We start from the raw sequence: 16,990 nt of genomic DNA, 5'->3' as shown, positions 1-16,990 counted from the left end.
AAGATGTTATTTTAAAAGCAGCTTGAGGGAAAAGAGTGTTATGTATCATTTAAAGTTGTATTTTTTTAATTAAAAAATACTTATTTTAAAAAAGTAGAAAAGAAATAGCCTTAAGAACTGAACCTTTGACTTGGTTACAACACATATGTATATATATATATATACACACACATACACACACACACACACGTATATATACCCATATGTATATAGGTGTATATATATATATGTGTGTATATATACACCTATATACATATGTATATACACACACCCATATATGGGTATATGGATGGGTAATTTGGACTTTTTTTACATATATATAGTATATATATTTTTTACATATATGTGTATATGCATAATAGTATATATATATTGTGTGCATATATATATACATATATATGTATATATATACACATATATATGTGTGTGTGTATATATATATATATATACTATTGTCCTACTGCTATATCTTACATTGCTATTTCATAGACCTTCCTAAAGGAGGCTATTTGTAGAAGAAAGGATAATTCATCCTTCTTCTTGATTGGCACGGCATGACTTATAAGATCACAAAAAATAGTGGTCAATACCAGCAACTTTTTTGACAAAAAGCACTTTTTCAAAAAGACCTAGGTGGGCACAGTGGCTCAGGCCTGTAACCTCAGCACTTTGGGAGGCCACAGCAGGCAGATCGCTTGAGCCATGAGTTTGAAACCAGTCTGGGCAACACAGCAAGACTCTGTCTCTACAAAAAAATTTAAAATTAGCCCACTTCCTTCCTGTGTTCCCAGCTATGCTGGGGGATAAGGCAGAAGGATCACCTGGGCCCCAGGACTTCAAGGCTACAGTGAGCCATGACCATGCCAATGCACTCCAGCCTGGGTAACAGAGTGAGACCCTGTCGCAAAAAAAAAAAAAAAGAAAGAAAGAAAAAAAAAAACCTAAAGTAAAAATCTATGGTCACTTGATTCAGTTAGTAATCCTTCTTTGAGGTGGACTGACCTCCCTCCTGCCATTCTATTTTAGAACTAAAAGATATATTTATTCTTTTTTCATATTTTAAGTTTCTGATAAATGTTGAAATGTTTTAAAGTGGGATATTCTCTCCGAGCCCATCAGGAAAGAGGTGGAAGCTATCCTGAAGCTTTGTAGCAATCTAGTGATTCTCTTTGCAAGGCATGTAACCATGGCTTTGGGTGGGGAATGTGTCCTCTGCTATCTACAGCTCAAGCTCCACAGAGATGCAACTTACGGCCATCTTTAAGAGACACAGTGCAGAAGCAAAAAGCCCTGCAAGTGACCTCTTGTCTTTTGATTCCAACAAAATTGAAAGTGAGGAAGTCTATCATGGAACCATGGAGGAGGACAAGCAACCAGAAATCTATCTCACAGCTACAGACCTCAAAAGGCTGATCAGCAAAGCACTAGAGGAAGAACAATCTTTGGATGTGGGGACAATTCAGTTCGCTGATGGTCAGTTAATGATTGCTTAGTTCTGAGTTTATTCTCATTTTGGCAGAGACTAAGAATGTGAATGTCTCATGGAAACTGTCATTTTAACTTGGGTCTTCTAAAGTTAATCATTACTGTGACAGGAATACATATGGTATCATTTCTAGCTTTTCTCACTCCTTCCTGTGTCTCATTTGATGAGTCTTTGGTACCCACTTCTTACCAAGGATAGTTCTAGGAGAATCCAAAGGTTTCAGTTCAGTCCAAGTCAACTGCGGAGAACGAAGGCAGAGAAAAGAACCCACAGACAGTTCTGTTACCCTGGCACAATCAAAACATATTCTCTCATGTAGTCAATTGGTCAGGTCTCGGCGAGAAACAGATGGCACATTCAAATTAGTATAATTTGAGGAGAGTTTAATAAAGGGACCATTTGTAAAGGTTTGTCTGTACACAAAGGATTAGGAGAGTTTCCTGAGGCTAGAAGCAGCAAGCCTCATTACTATCTCCAGACTTGAAGTGTTGCCTAATGTTGTATGCCATGCCAAAGACAGAGCCCAAGGAACCGTTGATATAGTCCATATTATTCAACCTTCTGGGGCAGAAAGTAGCAGGGAGGGGAGGGGAGAGTGGATCTAGAGAAGACAACAAGATCATCAGGCACACTTAGGATCCTCAGAGGGCAGTCCTCAGTAGGTTCAGTAAATGGCAAAGTAGATGGACACTGGAAATGCCATTTTAGTACAACATGGCATGAAACTGTCATTTTCTGCCAGTTCTGTTTTCTGCCTAAGATAGGCACTCTTAACACTAGAAAACTTCATAAAGGTCTCTTGAGACAAGACGAAGGGCCAGGGAAATTCATAGGCAAGAAAAGGTCAACTTCACAAGTGTCTCAGAGACAACCTGATACTCGGGGCTTGTCCCTTTTGAGCCCTCTGTGGTGTTCTGAGAATCAGGCTTTAGGCTGAAAGTTTGCCACAAATGATCCTTGGTTCCAGTATTTATTCTAGTCATTTTGTTTCTTATCAGTTTAGTCATATTTTTATCCCCAATGGTTTAGATAATTAGCCAGCCTGCTTGGTCCAAATCTATAGAATAAAACTGAGCACCCTAAAAATCCACCCTAATAACTATTCTTATCACATAAACATGCAAGATGCACCCTTTGCATCTGCCCTTCAATATATCATTCAGATTAATGACCTTTTTTCTATGCCTCTGGTTTCTTAATGATTTGTTGTACTACTCCTTAAGGATTGGTTATTCCGCATATTTCAACCTGGCCTGTTTTATTGTCCCAACCACAAAAGAAAAAGGAAAGATACACTCAAATCTTGTGATTTTTTACCCATAGAAATTGCTGGATCACTGCCAGCCTTTGGTCCTGACACCCAATCAGAGCTGCCCACATCTTTTGCTGTTATAACAGAGGTAAGTTTGTTGTCCTTTTGTTCTTTAAATAGGAACAAAGTCTCAAAACCTTCCACCAAAGAACAAATCAGCTTAAGAACTGAACAGAGCAAAATCCCCTTTGCAATGCTAATTAAATTCTTTTCTGTTTTTTACAAGCAGCACTTGCTTAACCCACTTTCAGTATCCATATTAATAAAATATAATACAACTTGCATTTCAAATATCTCAAAGTTCAAAGTTTCCTTCAATTTAGTTAGATTTTTGTTTCAATTAGAATCAGGATGGGCTCTGTTTTTAATAAAACAAACAAATTTTCATGAACTGAAAAGAATAATTAAAGCAGAACATATCATTTAACTTTGACTTTCAGAAATATATATAAACGTGATCATACTTTATAAATGTGTTTTTATGACTTAAAGATTTACCTATGTATTTTTTATGGGGGTTTGATAAATACAAATTAATGTCTTTAAAAGTAAATAATAAATTCAGTAATAATTTTTGTATTTAATTTAAACCTATGTTTATTTAATTTATGCCAGAAGTTGTCACTGGGGTGTTCATAAATAGAAGTGCTGACTAAGCTTTATTCCCTCCTAAAATGAAATAATTCATAACATGATTGACATAAATCAAAGTATCTTAGCTGTTAGTTAAGTCTATTCAGGCAGATTCAGTTATCCGAGAAGCAATAGATCTTATTTTACCACTGTATCAATGGATGTTATCCTTTTAGAACATATTTCTATATCAGAACCTTCCTCCATAGTAGATTCAAGTCAACAACAAAATAGTTTGCCTAAATTTAAATGAAAATTTTGAAATATGGGTATAGCCCTTCTCATATACATACAAACATCCTTTCTCAACATCTGTCTTGCAAAATTCATTCTTCAGGATGCTACTTTGAGTCCAGAACTTCCTCTTGTTGAACCCCAGCTTGAGACAGTGGACGGAGCAGAGCATGGTCTACCTGGTAAGTTTCCCCTCACAAAGTCTATGTTAGATGACAACATATGCTTTGAGGAATCCCATTATGATACTGCCTCAAAGACCAGTGACAAAGCCATCCCGAACCCAGGAAAAGGTTCACTGCCACCAGCATTTCCAACAGAAAAGCAGTCCATTGAACTAACCTCTCTGCAAAGGAGGACATCCACAGCATCCTTCCTTCAGCTCTAGTTCCCAGTCCTACAGCCACCACCGGCAGCCCTTTTCTAATGGAACTGGTCAAGGAGGCTGAAAGCAAAACAGCACCAACTGCTGCTCACCCAGAACAACAATCTCCTCTGGGCTTGGAAACTGAGAGTCCATGAGGACAAGGTAGGTCCTAAGGCCCAAGTCCATGACAAGCAGCCATGTCAACCGTGGACTGGGCCTTTACAATCACTATATGTATTCCTGTGCCTCTTACATGCTGACTATGGATACAGGCTGTTCTGCTACATGTGTTTCTTTAGTGTAAATTAGCACATGTGTAAGTGAAAAAGAATATCAGTAAACACTGAAGTCTTGGTGATTCACTTTTGAATCTCCAAGAAGGTTAATTTTGAGGCGATAGTATCAAACTTTTTCACAGTTAAAGAGAAATATTTAGCAACATATGAAGACATTAGGGAAGAAAACAACTAAAAATCTTGCAGAGAGCCTTTTTTAGTGCAAAAAATAGCTGATTTAGTGCCTCCAAGAACCCCTATTCTTTCCACTCTATAGAGCCCTGTGGTAAAACTACAAGTAAAAAACACAAGCCCCAGGACACTAGGCTGATAAGAATGTACTGTGATTATAAGTACAAATGCCATTGGAGATTTGCGATGACTGGTATATTTAATAAGATTATTATTGTTTTAGTTAGAGGTCTCTACATTCTACAAGTTTTGAGTGGACTATCTTAACTGTATTTTCCTCATAAACACTGTGCAATTAGTATGCCATTTTACAGAATGCAAGGTATTTCAGGAATACATATATGGTATGATAGCAGAATTAATTATACAAATTGGATTTCATTTACATGATTATCAGTGAGTAAATGTTAACTTCTCGACATGGTTATTTATTGCTGCATTACAACCATCCCTAAAGTTAGTGGCCTAAAACAATAATCATTTATTTTGCCAATAAATCTGAAATTTCGGCAGGGATCAGCAGGGACAGCTTTTCTCTGCTCCATGTTGTGTCAGCTGGAATATCTCAACTGGTGTTGAAGATCCATTTCCAAAACGGTTCACTCACTGGCTGGCAAATCAGTGCTCACCCAAAGCTGTTGGCTGGGGGCCTCATTTCTTCTCTACACAGGTCTCTCCACAGGGTTGCTTGGGTTTCACCACAGCATGGTATCTGAGTTCAGAGTGTCAGTATTCTAATATCTTAAGGGCCTAAAAACAGCATCATTTCCTCACATTCCAATTGCTAGGCAGCTGCAGAGCCCATCTAGATTCAAAGTGAGGGGACATAGAGCTTCTCTCTTGATGGGAGAAGTATGGAAGAATTTATGCCATTTATAATTAACCACAATCCACATCAACCACTATTTTGGCATCCAAATTATTTTAAGAGTTGGTTGGACAAAACAAAACAAAACTTTTCATGAAATGATTGATCTTAAGCACTCACTGAATACTTTTCTTTCATTCTATCATAAAACCTTCTTATAAGATTAGCATTTCAGGTAGATTAATAAAAATAATAGTATATCTATGATGAAAGCATTATCTTATTTCCAAATTGCCTTACTGTTTCCATTTTATTTATACATTCCTTTTACTCATGAATATACCATAGAACACTAAAGCTGGAAGAAATCTTAGAGATAATTTAGTTAAGCTTCTGTGTTTCACAAATGAGAAAACCAAGGCTAGAAATGTGAAGTGCCTTGTTCAAGGTCATATCATAGCTTGCGGCACAGCCAGGATCGTTATTCAAGTTTTCTACATCTATTATACTATGTTTGGCTTAAGTAGCTCCATCCTTTGCAAAAAGCATAACCTCAAACTTGCTTTGCCCTCAAACCACAGCCTCTTCTCCCTCTGTTTCACTACTCTGTCAATTTTTCTAAATTGTCTAGGCTTCTGAGTCTCTATTATGTCACCTCCTAATCACCACAGGGTTTCACCTCTAACCCATAAAGCAGGGATGTAACTTTCACAAAAGTCACAGATGACTTCCTAATTGATCAATTTAGCAGTCTCATTTCCATCTTCTTTTCATTTGACATTTCTGGCACGTGACTCTTGTTAACCACCCCGCTCTTGAAACTCCTACATCTGGGCTTCCACAAAGTGACTCCTTCTTGGTTCTTCTCATATACCCTACCTACTACTCCTCCATATCCTGCAGTGTGGCTTATTATTAAATTTTTTTAATTTTGCTTATTAAAATCCTACATCATTTTAAAAAAGATTTATAGTGATGTACAGACATGGATCCATACAAAAAGATTTTGTTTTAAAGAATGGAAAGAAAAAGGGAAGAGAAAATAAAACAAAGATTACTCCTGTAGTGAAATGGAAGTGTTTGGGAACTAGACTGAGGTGGTGATCACACAACATTGTGAATGTGCCAAATGCCACCGAATCATTTACCTTAAAATAGTTAATTTTATGTGTTATAAGTTTCACGTCAATAAATTTATTAAAATAAGATAACTCTGTAGGAAAAATCATATACAAAATAAACATCATAGAGTTCAGTAGGTTTGCTTTAGATGCTTCATGATTTGACTCTGAACTTCTTAACAGGCTGTGTAAAGAGGAAAATACAATTGGTCACCTAATATAGATCTGCATGCTTGCAGCATGGTAATTGCTTAGGAGAAAAATTTATCTGATGAATTCTCATAAGGAGAACAGTCTCGGTTATAGTGCACCATGTCCTGTCCACATGAACCTTCCTGCTGTGTAAAACCAGTGTCAGGTGTTTCCTTTAAGGCCCTCCCTGGACATGTGCAATGAATGCCAAAGCCCAGTTCATTACAGAAGTTCCAGGAGGGGCTAGGTGCTGACAGTCTGCTTTAATTCAAGAATTGATTTTGCATTATTTAGAGGAATAGCTGTGCCGTCTAACCTTCAGTCAATGTTCTACAAGTAAAAATTATATCTCATATTTGAGCTTGTGATTTGTATTGAGCAAGAAGAGTTATATTTGCTGACCTGGACCTAGAGTGCAAATATTCCACATTGACAAGAGCAGATCCACATGCTTTCATAATCAGCCCAAATGGGAGTAGAAATGACATATCTTAATGAAAAATGGAAACCCTAACTGGGAAACATTCCTGATAAAAAGACAGTTATACATGGAAAACAGAAAACAAACAAACAAACAAAAAGTGCAGGGGCACTCTGGACAAGAACAAGCCTTCCCTCCCTCATAAAACAATTCTGGCTTTTTCCCATGTACAGGTAAAATGAAAATTAGGGCTCCAAAATCCTGCACCACAGTATTACTGAGATAATTTTAGCCTGGAAAATTTTTAAGGTTAGTGTCACCAAACACCCACCAGGCCATTAAAATCTCTGTAAAGCACTCAAAGAAATCTTTCAGCTTCAGCAGTTTAACTTAGTAGTTAATTCTGAGATAAAGTTCTTGCAAAATATGCATCTAGGACACTAAAAGAATTGGTATGTTGTATAGAATTGTGGGGTCTTCTACTGTTACTATTTTTTTGTAGTAGCTGATCCCAAGCCATTCTTTTTTGTAGAGCCAGTTATCTGTTAAGATCACTCCTATCGGCCGGGCACAGTGGCTCATGCCTGTAATCCCAGCACTTTGGGAGGCCGAGGCAGGCAGATCCCTTGAGGTCAGGAGTTCCAGACCAGCCTGGCCAACATGGTGAAACCCTGTCTCTACTAAAAATACAAAAATAAGTCAGGCGTAGTACTGCATGCCTGTAATCTCAGCTATTCAGGAGGCTGAGGCAAGAGAATTGCTTGAACCTGGGAGGCAGAGGTTGCAGTGAACCAAGATCGCTCCACTACACTCCAGTCTGGGTGACAGAGCAAGACTCCATCAAAAAGATCACTCCTATTTCATAAAAATGAGTCATCCACATATAGGAGAAACTTGATATTCTGTCTTCCACACAACATGTATCCAACTTGTTCAAAAATACTATCAATTCACAGGGTAAAAATTTTTTGTGGTTTGGTTTGGTTTAGACATGTGTAGGCAGCAATACATTTCTCTTTTAGCTGATTAGAATGATCATCTGGTCTATCAGGAGAGAAGTTCTTTAGTGTCCTCCCTCCCAAATTGCAGACTTTTTCACTTGCAACATATTCCATTTAAGACAGAAACCAGGTCTCTTAATAAATTGCAGTATTTTAAGTGAAGAAGCAAACTTTAAGCAGAGCTACTGTACTATTGGACATTGTTTTGTCTTTTATTGCCCATCTAGGTAATATGTTAAAATTAGCACATTTCCAGCTTTTCTTTATCTCACCTCAGCCTTTGACTCCGTCAGAAGGAATCCATGACATGAGCTAAACTGAATGATCTCAATGTAAAACCAAGCTGCTAATGTTCCATGTGGTCAGGGACAGCCGTCTGTCTCTATTCATTCCTATATTGGCAGTGTCCAGCCAGATGCCATATTAAAAATTAATATATGTTAAAGGAATTATAGCAGTGAATGAATGAATTTGTATTACAATATCTCCATGAAAGTCAGAGTTTATTGGAATAATCTAGTTCCCTTTTTAATCTGTCTAGTAAAAAGCTTAGAGCCAAATCAATGTTCTAGAAGCAGTATTTGGCTATCAGTTCTGGTCACACCACTCACCATTGCCAAAATTTGTCATTCATTGTCATGTTCTTGTGTCTTTACACAGTTATTTTTTCTTGTGCCTGTAATAGTCTTCCATTCTTGCAGCTTGATGACCTCCAACTCATATTTTAGTTTCAGCTAACATGCTACTTTCTCTGTGAAGTTTTCCCCAACCGCTCCCTGAAAAGGATTTATAATTACCATCTGTTCCCTGATTCCACAGCAAAAAGTCATCTAGACTGCCATCAAACATTTACCACACAGAATTGAAAGTATTGCTATGCATGTCTGGAATCCCTCCAAGACTGAATTCCTGAAGTAAAAAGATATGTTCTTATTCCTTTTTTTAAAATTCCTGTGCTAAGCACAGTGGCTGGCATATAATTGCAGTTTCATAACTATTTGTCACTGCTGTCGACCTTATTGGGCCTATCAGTGCTATCATCTCAGACAGTAAATGCCTGGAGGATATGTGCCCTCCCTGTGCTGGTACCCACGCAGCTCCACAGACAGCCTCACGTGTAAGGCAATGTCCCTTATTGGTAAATACTTTCATCAAAATGAGAGTGCTGAAGAAATTTAATCAGCTCCACCTCATGTGATGTACCAACTACCACATTGATTAAATATAGGTATGCAGGGAAAGAAATTTACAGTAAGCCTCTCTCCCAGCCCAAAAATGTACACTTCCTAACTCAATCAGGAAGGCTTGGCAAAGATGTTATTTAAATTGCTCCACTTTAGGATGAAAGGGTAATAGTAAGACTTGAAAGAGTTTTAAGAACAACTCAGCTGAACTGAGTTTAGGCAACAGTGGTCAATATTTTTGCCTGTTCTTTCTTACCAGGGAGCAAGGATTTCCTAACAGAAGTATATTGCTTATAAAAATTATTCAGAGAGGTCTACAAGAAAAATGTCATCTAAAGAAAAGAAAGAATGGCCATTCAACTAAGACTTCCAATTGCACCTCATCCCTAGATACAATCTTTATGATGCCCAGGAAAAGATGAAAAGTGAATCAAAGTTCTTTCAACTCTCAAATTTGGTACTTCTAGATTTAGCCTAGAAATGTCAGGTGACTTAATATGTCCTTCAGAATTTCAGTTTGGGAAATTCAGTACCCTCCCTCAAATTTTGGCAATTCCCAAGAAAATTTTTCTGACTTTCTGCCCTCTAGTGAAGTGATATTATTCCATCTCCCTGTTTGAATCTGTTCCCGTCTTTCACTCCCTCTTCATTCTGGAGGTGAACAGTCTAGATTTCCATAATTATTCCTCATCACCATTCAGAGATGATATTTCTATGAGCAGATCAACTTTATTGTGGGTTGAGGTGATAAGGACAGGAGGAAGCCATAGTGCAGCACCACCCAGTCACCAACCTCAAGTTATTTCATAGCTGTCCTGTCTTGACATGTCAGTCACATCCTTTGCTGGAAAGTTCTCCCTGGCCAGTGCTATCTTGGTCATTCCTGTTGCATCATGATGTTAAGCCCTCATTCTCTCAAAGCCATCCTCATGACCACCCTTTTTCCAGGCTGCTCCCAACTCCTTTCCCAAGTTACAGTCCAGTTTTTATGAAGAGTAGTGATCTGTTTAATCTCTTTCCAACATTATGCTGAACAGAGATCACCTGTTTCTAAGATAAATCCTGCCTCTTATGCAGGGATAAGAGCAGTTAACGGTGGTTGTAGTTAGAAATTGCATCTTTCTCTTCCTTCCATGCTGATACTCCTTCACATGAATACAGGTACATATTCGGATAATAGTGTGTACCAAGCAGTTTTCAGTAACTCTTGGTGACTTTATCTCACCTTGATGCCATTGTTTCTCCTTTTTCTTTCTCAGGAGAGTTCTCTCCCTCGCCTCCCTTATATCATGTAAGTCCATTCTCTGGCTTTGCCCCATATGCCACTAGTGCACGTTGATTTCCCCAGGGGTCCCATGTAGATTCTCTGCACATCTTTAGATGGGAAACCGCTCCATCACAGGTGAATTCCAGGGGCACTGTAGGCCACAGATTCAAGCAAACTCTTTATGTTCCAGGACACCACAGAGTAAAAAGGACTTCAATGAATTACCTTAATTACCACTGGCTCTCTGGGATGCTGTGATCATTCATTTATTCACTCAACAAATATTTATGTTGTGCTTATTAGGCATGGGGATAAGTTGGTGAACAAGGCAAATATACTTTATGCCTGTCATGATTTGGGTTCCCCCAAAACAGACCCCGAAACAAGGATTCAATTACAAGGAGTTTATTTCAGGGATGATACCAGTAAATTCAGTAAGACAATGGAGAAGTGAAGCGCAGAAAAGAAGGAAACCAATACAACCAATTACCCTGTGACCACTGAAGCTCGTCAGTTGTGTGCTAGTAAATGCTTAACAGCCAATCTAAAAACAATGTGGAATATACATGCATAGAGAAGTTTCTTATAAAATTTTGCTGATACAGAGGATATGTAACACAATTTACAAATAATAAAATACACAGTATTCCTTATTATAAATTCTATATAGCCAATTGATTCTCTTAAGGAAACAATGTTTAAACTGAGATCTGAATGACAAGAAGGCAAAAAATAAAAACTGAGGAGGGGTGGTGAAGAGTATTTTCAGCAGAGGGGAGTAGCTGAAGCTGGCAGTGGTGTGGCACATTGAAGGAAAGTGAAGAAAGCCATTGTAGCTAGAGCACAGGAAGTTGGAGAGAAAATGGTGAAGCTCTAGAAGCGTAGAGCTTTGTAAGCCCTGCAAAGAATCACTAAAAGGTTTTAAGAAAAATAATGGTACCTCAAATTTAGGTTTAAATAGATCCTTCCGACTATATTGTGGAGAACTGTCTGGAGGTCAGCAAATGCAAGCAATCAATTAGAAGAGTCTTAACGGTAATTCAGTCTAGAAATGTTGATAGCTAGGACGTTGGTGATGGAAGGAGAAATGAATAGAAGTGAATTGATTTTATTGGTATTTAAAAATTAAAACCAATATAAATTCTGAAGCCATGAATGGATTCAGCAAGAAAGGCTGGCCTGATTGATGAATAATGTCTGTACAGGCTCATTAACAGAAAGTGGTAATATATGCGTCTGCAGTTTCTGTACCAGGTGAGTGAACTGGTTTTAGCCGTGCCTCTCAGGTGTTCAAATATTGCCCTCCTCTTACTTCTTTTTAGTCAGTGGTTAGTGAGCACATCCTAGGAGATGCTAGCCTTTGCTAGTTCTCAGGTCTTTGACAGGGTCAGTTTTTTGCTTCCATCCTTTTTTGTTAGCTCACATCCACACAATGGAAAAGACTGGTAAGTATCTGATATGGTTTTGCTGTATCCCCACCCAAATCTCATATTGAATTGTGGCTCCCACAATTCCCATGTGTCATAGGAGGGACGCACCCAGAGGTAATTGAATCATGGGGGTGGGTCTTTCCCGTGCTGTTCTGTGATAGTGAATAAATCTCACAAACTCTGATGGTTTTATAAAAAGTAGTTCCCCTGCCCAAGCTCTCTCTCTTTGCCTGCCGTCATCCATGTAAGACGTGACATGCTCCTCCTTGCCTTCTGCCACGATGGAACTGTGAGTCCATTAAACCTCTTTCCTTTATAAATTACCCAGTCTCAGATATGTCTTTATGAGCAGTATGAGAACAGACTAATACAGTATCCATTATGAGTAGTACTTTTCATCGATCTATCCAGTATTTTACAGAAAAGAGAAAAGCAGAGGTTGATAAACACAGGAAATAGATAAATAGGTAAATGGAATGATTCTAGGGATTCAAGATTTCTATCTGAGACCTTCTTTAGGAAACTGTCACCCAGATTACTTTAAATCTATTGAGCTAGAGGCAGCTATGCATGCTTTGTCCTCCTACACATCCTGATTTAGAGGTTTCATTCCAACGGCCCAGTGACTTGTTTTGTTTTGTTTCCTAATTTCAGTTTTGGGTGTTTGTCATATTTTTCACTTTGGATTTAGCATCTGTATTCTACCCCTTCTTGTTTCTTCAAGTGGACCCTAACACACTGCAGGAGTGGTATTTGTATCCTACTAACTCTAGCTGAAGTGCTAGCACCTCACCAGTGCCAGAAAACCAGCACACAGCAGCTCAGGCCAGGAGGAGAGGCTTGCACCATGCCACAGAGCTCTGCAGCCCCTCACAGACTACCTGGAAGCTGGCTTGGTTCTGTTTCCTTTCACACTTGCTGGCCCTGAAACAGTTAGAATAAACCTATTGAGCGCTATTCCCTGATCATCCCTCAGTAGTAAACAGCTCTAATGACAAGGAGAACAGCCCTGCTTGAATAAACTTTTAAATGCTTTTCAAAATTAAGCCACTGTGACTATTTTAACAAAAATCTTAAATCTTAAAAATATATCACTCAGTTATGTGTGGAAAATTGAGAACGTTTTTTGAGAAAGGTTACCGTAAGACTTAAGGAAGAAAGACCTAAATCCCCACTGTGATGGTATTTGGAAGGTAATTAGGTCAAAGGTAAGAGCCTTTGGGATGTAATTAGGTCATGAGGGCCGAGCCCTTATAAGAAGAGACAAAAGAGGGATGATTTCTCTCTCCCTTTCTCTCTCTTTCTTTCTCTCTCTCTCCCTTTCTCTCCCTCTGTCTCCCTTTCTCTCTCTCTTTTTCTCTCTCCTTTTCCGCCATGTGGGGATACAACTAGAGGACAGCTGCCTACAAACTAAGAAGAGTGACCTCACTAGACACTGGTTTTTCTGGTGCCTTGATCTTGGACTTCATGGCCTCCTGAGTTGTGAGAAATAAATATCCATTGTTTGAGTCATTGATCTATGGTATTCTGTTATGACAGCTGTCAAAGATGCAATCCCAATTTAAATACCAATGCCCCATTACATATGTCTGTGATGTTTCCAAGGCCTAAATTTGGGGGTAAATTGAAATTTCATAGTAAGAACTATTAACAACTAATAGTTGTTAATAACTAATTAACAACACCAGAACTTCAACATTCACTATTCTTTGTTCAACAAGCACAAAGTCTGGCTCTGAAAAGGAAGATTAAGTTCACAAGAGACCTCAGTACACTTCCCATCTATTTCCTTTATTCAAGACCTACACATATGAAATAGTGAACAATGTAAGATGTTATGTATAAAATATAAATACTACTTTAACTTTACGTAGACTAAACAGAGGTACATAATTATTTTAGTTCAGAAGAGGAGAAAAACAGTGAGAAGCAGAGATATCAAAGAAAGCACTCATGGAGCTTTGCTTGGGTTGAGAAGGGTATAAAGGACTTTCGTGAAGAGAAAGGAGATGACCCTCCAAGTATAATAAGTTTCATAAGCAAAGCTGCAGAGACTGGAGTGAGTTTCAGGGAAGAATGCTGAGAAATAAGTAGGGGAAGGATACATATCAAGCAGGGCCTTAAAAGTCAGAAAAAGGAGTTTGTTCTGGGCTTTCAGAAAATGAAGGTGGTAATTAAAATGGGGCTTAGGGAAAGTTTGTCTGCCCACAGCTTGGCAGGTGAAAAGTAGGAAAGTGGAGGATTTTGTTCTGTATTTGGTGTGAAGCTTTGGGGGCATGGATGCAAAGGAAGGAAGGAAGATGATACAAGAAATATTTTATTTAAAAAGTAAAATAAACCAGGGACTACTTTGGATAATGGCGGATGGAGAAGGATAGGTCAAAGAGTCTGGATCACCATGAAATGAAACACCCCCATGGTCATCTATGTTATACACAAGACACCAAATTTCTTTTCATGCTGGAGTTGAACACCTGCTGTTGAATTTCATGCTGGAATGGAACACAATGAGAAAGAGAGAGAGGGAGAGAGAGGTTTATTTAAGGAGCTGACTCATATTATTGTGGAGGCTGGCAAGTTCAAAATCTGAAAGTTCAAAGCCTGCAGGTGGCAGGCTGGAAAACCAGGGAAAGTTGCACTTTGATGCAGTTCTTGTTGCAGTCGATGGTCCGAAGGCCATCTGCTGGCAGAATTCCCTTTTCCTCTGCAGACATCAGTCTTTTTCCTATTGAGGCCTTTAGCTAATTGGATGAGGCCCACTCACACTATGTAGGGTAATCTGCTTTACTCAGAGTCCACTGATTTAAATGTTAATCTCATCTTTTAAAATACCTTCACAGAAACATATACAATAATATCTGGGTACTGTGCCCTAGCCAAGTTGACACATCAAATTAATCATCACAGTATGTCTTGAATGAGCTCAGCATAGTCAGAAAAAAACAAGGTGCCTTATATGTTATGTCAGCGCCATATATGCAAAGACAGAACTGGAACAGACAAAATCAAGTCACAATTCAACAATCTGTCTGGTGCAAAGAGAAAGCAGTTTTGCCTGACAGGATGCACTTAATTATAATACAAAAGAACGTGTTTGTCATTGATGGTAATAGGTGTCCATTCTTGAGGAACTGGAAGGAGCTCGTAGCAGAAGAAGAGAGGACAGGAAATATGCACTCAATAATGGAATGAGAATAGAGAGAAGGTTGTTCAGAAGGGGGCTGGCATAGGTTAGGTGGTCAAAGTGGCATCTAACCAGTTCCACAATTTTCCGTTCTCCCATTAATCACTTCTCAAGTGATCGAGACATGGTGTTTTCATAGCTGCAAAGGTTTCTGTATCATGTTCCCTTATCTGGACTCAAATGAGGTAACATCACAGTTAGGGTGAGAAGTCAAGTGTGTCTGCCTCTTTTGCCTTTTCTTTTTTTTTCCAAGGCAGAGTCTTGCTCTGTCACCCAGGCTGGAATGCAGTGGTGCAATCTTGGCTCACTGCAACCTCCGCCTCCCGGGTTCAAGCGAGTCTCTTGCCTCAGCCTCCTGAGTAGCTGGGACTGCAGGAGTGTGCCACCATGCCCAACTAAATTTTTGTATTTCTAGTAGAGATGGGGTTTCACTGTGTTACCAGGATAGTCTCAATCTCCTGACCTCATGATCTGCCCACCTCAGCCTCCCAAAGTGCTGGGATTATAGGCGTGAACCAGCGTGTCCATTTTTACAGAAAGTGAGAAGCATCCTTCATGCAAATGGTTTGAGGCCAGAGAATAACCAACCACAGACAAAGCCACCTGTGAGACTATGAGGAAGAAATGTCACCTTGGGTTCCATTGTAGGGAATTGCATTAGTACAGGTATACAATGTGATCAGCATTTTAATCAGAGAAGTAGTTCTTGCTTTGAGGGAAAGTGACATCTTCGAAGTCCTAAGGTAGAAATAAAAAGAATATCTGTAATGGATTGGGGGGCATGGATAGAAACTCCTGTGAATAATCTCCTTCAGTTTTTACATTTTAAGAAAGTGAAACAGCATTTGTGAAGGTGTCAGTAGATTGCAAGTTGCATGCAGTTGTCAGTTTACAGGAGGGGAGTCTACACAGGCAACTAAGCAACCTTCTGGAATTGTTATGCACTTCTGCTCAAAGTGACGGGTCACATCATCCATCTGACCTTAAATATGTAAAAGGCAGGAAAATGAGATTGTGTGTGTGTGTGTGTGTGTGTGTGTGTGTGTGTGTGTGTGTGTGTGTAGAGGTGGGGTCTCCTAATGTTGCTCAGGCTGTTCCCAAACTCCTGGGCTCAAGCAATCCTCCTGCCTCAGCCTCCCAAAATGTGGGGATTATAGACATGAACCACCATGCCTGGCCTGGGAAAATGAGATTTTCATCTTTAAATAGGTCCCATCAATCTCAGAGGGAATTTAACATTTTGACTATTGAGTAAACCAAAAGATAAGAGGATTTTCAGCTTCTTCTTCTATTTTTCTTCCACGGCAATGAATGAGATAGAAAAATAACTCTTCATTGCTAGTTGGCCCGTTCTCTGTATTGTCAGGTTAAGTAAAATCCTTGCCAAATAATGTGTTTTAGCAGGAGCTTTATGCGATTTGAAATGCTGGAACAAGTGCTAATCCACAGAATTGTAATAATGTGCTTACTAAATATCATCTAAAGTCAGCATTTCCAAAACTCGCCAAACTTCATTGATAGGGATGAAACAAATGAAAGCACTTTCAGAGAAGTAAATGAATACATCTATTTGTTTTTGTAAGTTTGTTTATTTGCTTTGAATGACCATATGTTTATTGGTTTTTGGTTTATTTCATAAATCGTATATATTTAAGGTAACAACATAATGCATTAATATACATATATATAGTAAACTTATTACTACAGTCAAGCTAATTAACATTCTATCTCTTCACATAGTTACCTGTTTTGGGTGTGTGCTAAGAATACAAGATCTACATATAATTATTTTATTTTATTTTGAGACCAAGTCTCGCTATGGCACCCAGGCTGGAGTACAGTGGAGCGATCTCAGCTCACTGCAGCCTCCACCTCATGGGTTC

The 16,990-nt window shown here is 38.8% G+C and overlaps 1 protein-coding gene across 1 annotated transcript in view; it reads left to right on the top strand.

The window, feature by feature from the left end:
- Nucleotides 1–16,990, top strand: part of IMPG1 (interphotoreceptor matrix proteoglycan 1) — a 128,988-nt gene that overhangs the window by 42,831 nt on the left and 69,167 nt on the right. Inside the window, exons 10-12 of the mRNA XM_009451658.4 lie at nt 1,226–1,473; nt 2,810–2,886; nt 3,769–3,847. Coding sequence (XP_009449933.3) covers nt 1,226–1,473; nt 2,810–2,886; nt 3,769–3,847 — 404 coding nt within the window. The remainder of the gene's footprint in view (nt 1–1,225; nt 1,474–2,809; nt 2,887–3,768; nt 3,848–16,990) is intronic.

The sequence above is a fragment of the Pan troglodytes genome, chromosome 5 (assembly GCF_028858775.2).
Source record: "Pan troglodytes isolate AG18354 chromosome 5, NHGRI_mPanTro3-v2.0_pri, whole genome shotgun sequence".
NCBI lineage: Eukaryota > Metazoa > Chordata > Mammalia > Primates > Hominidae > Pan > Pan troglodytes.
The sequence above is the reverse complement of the archived record's forward strand: the minus strand, read 5'-3'. Positions and strand labels throughout refer to the sequence as shown.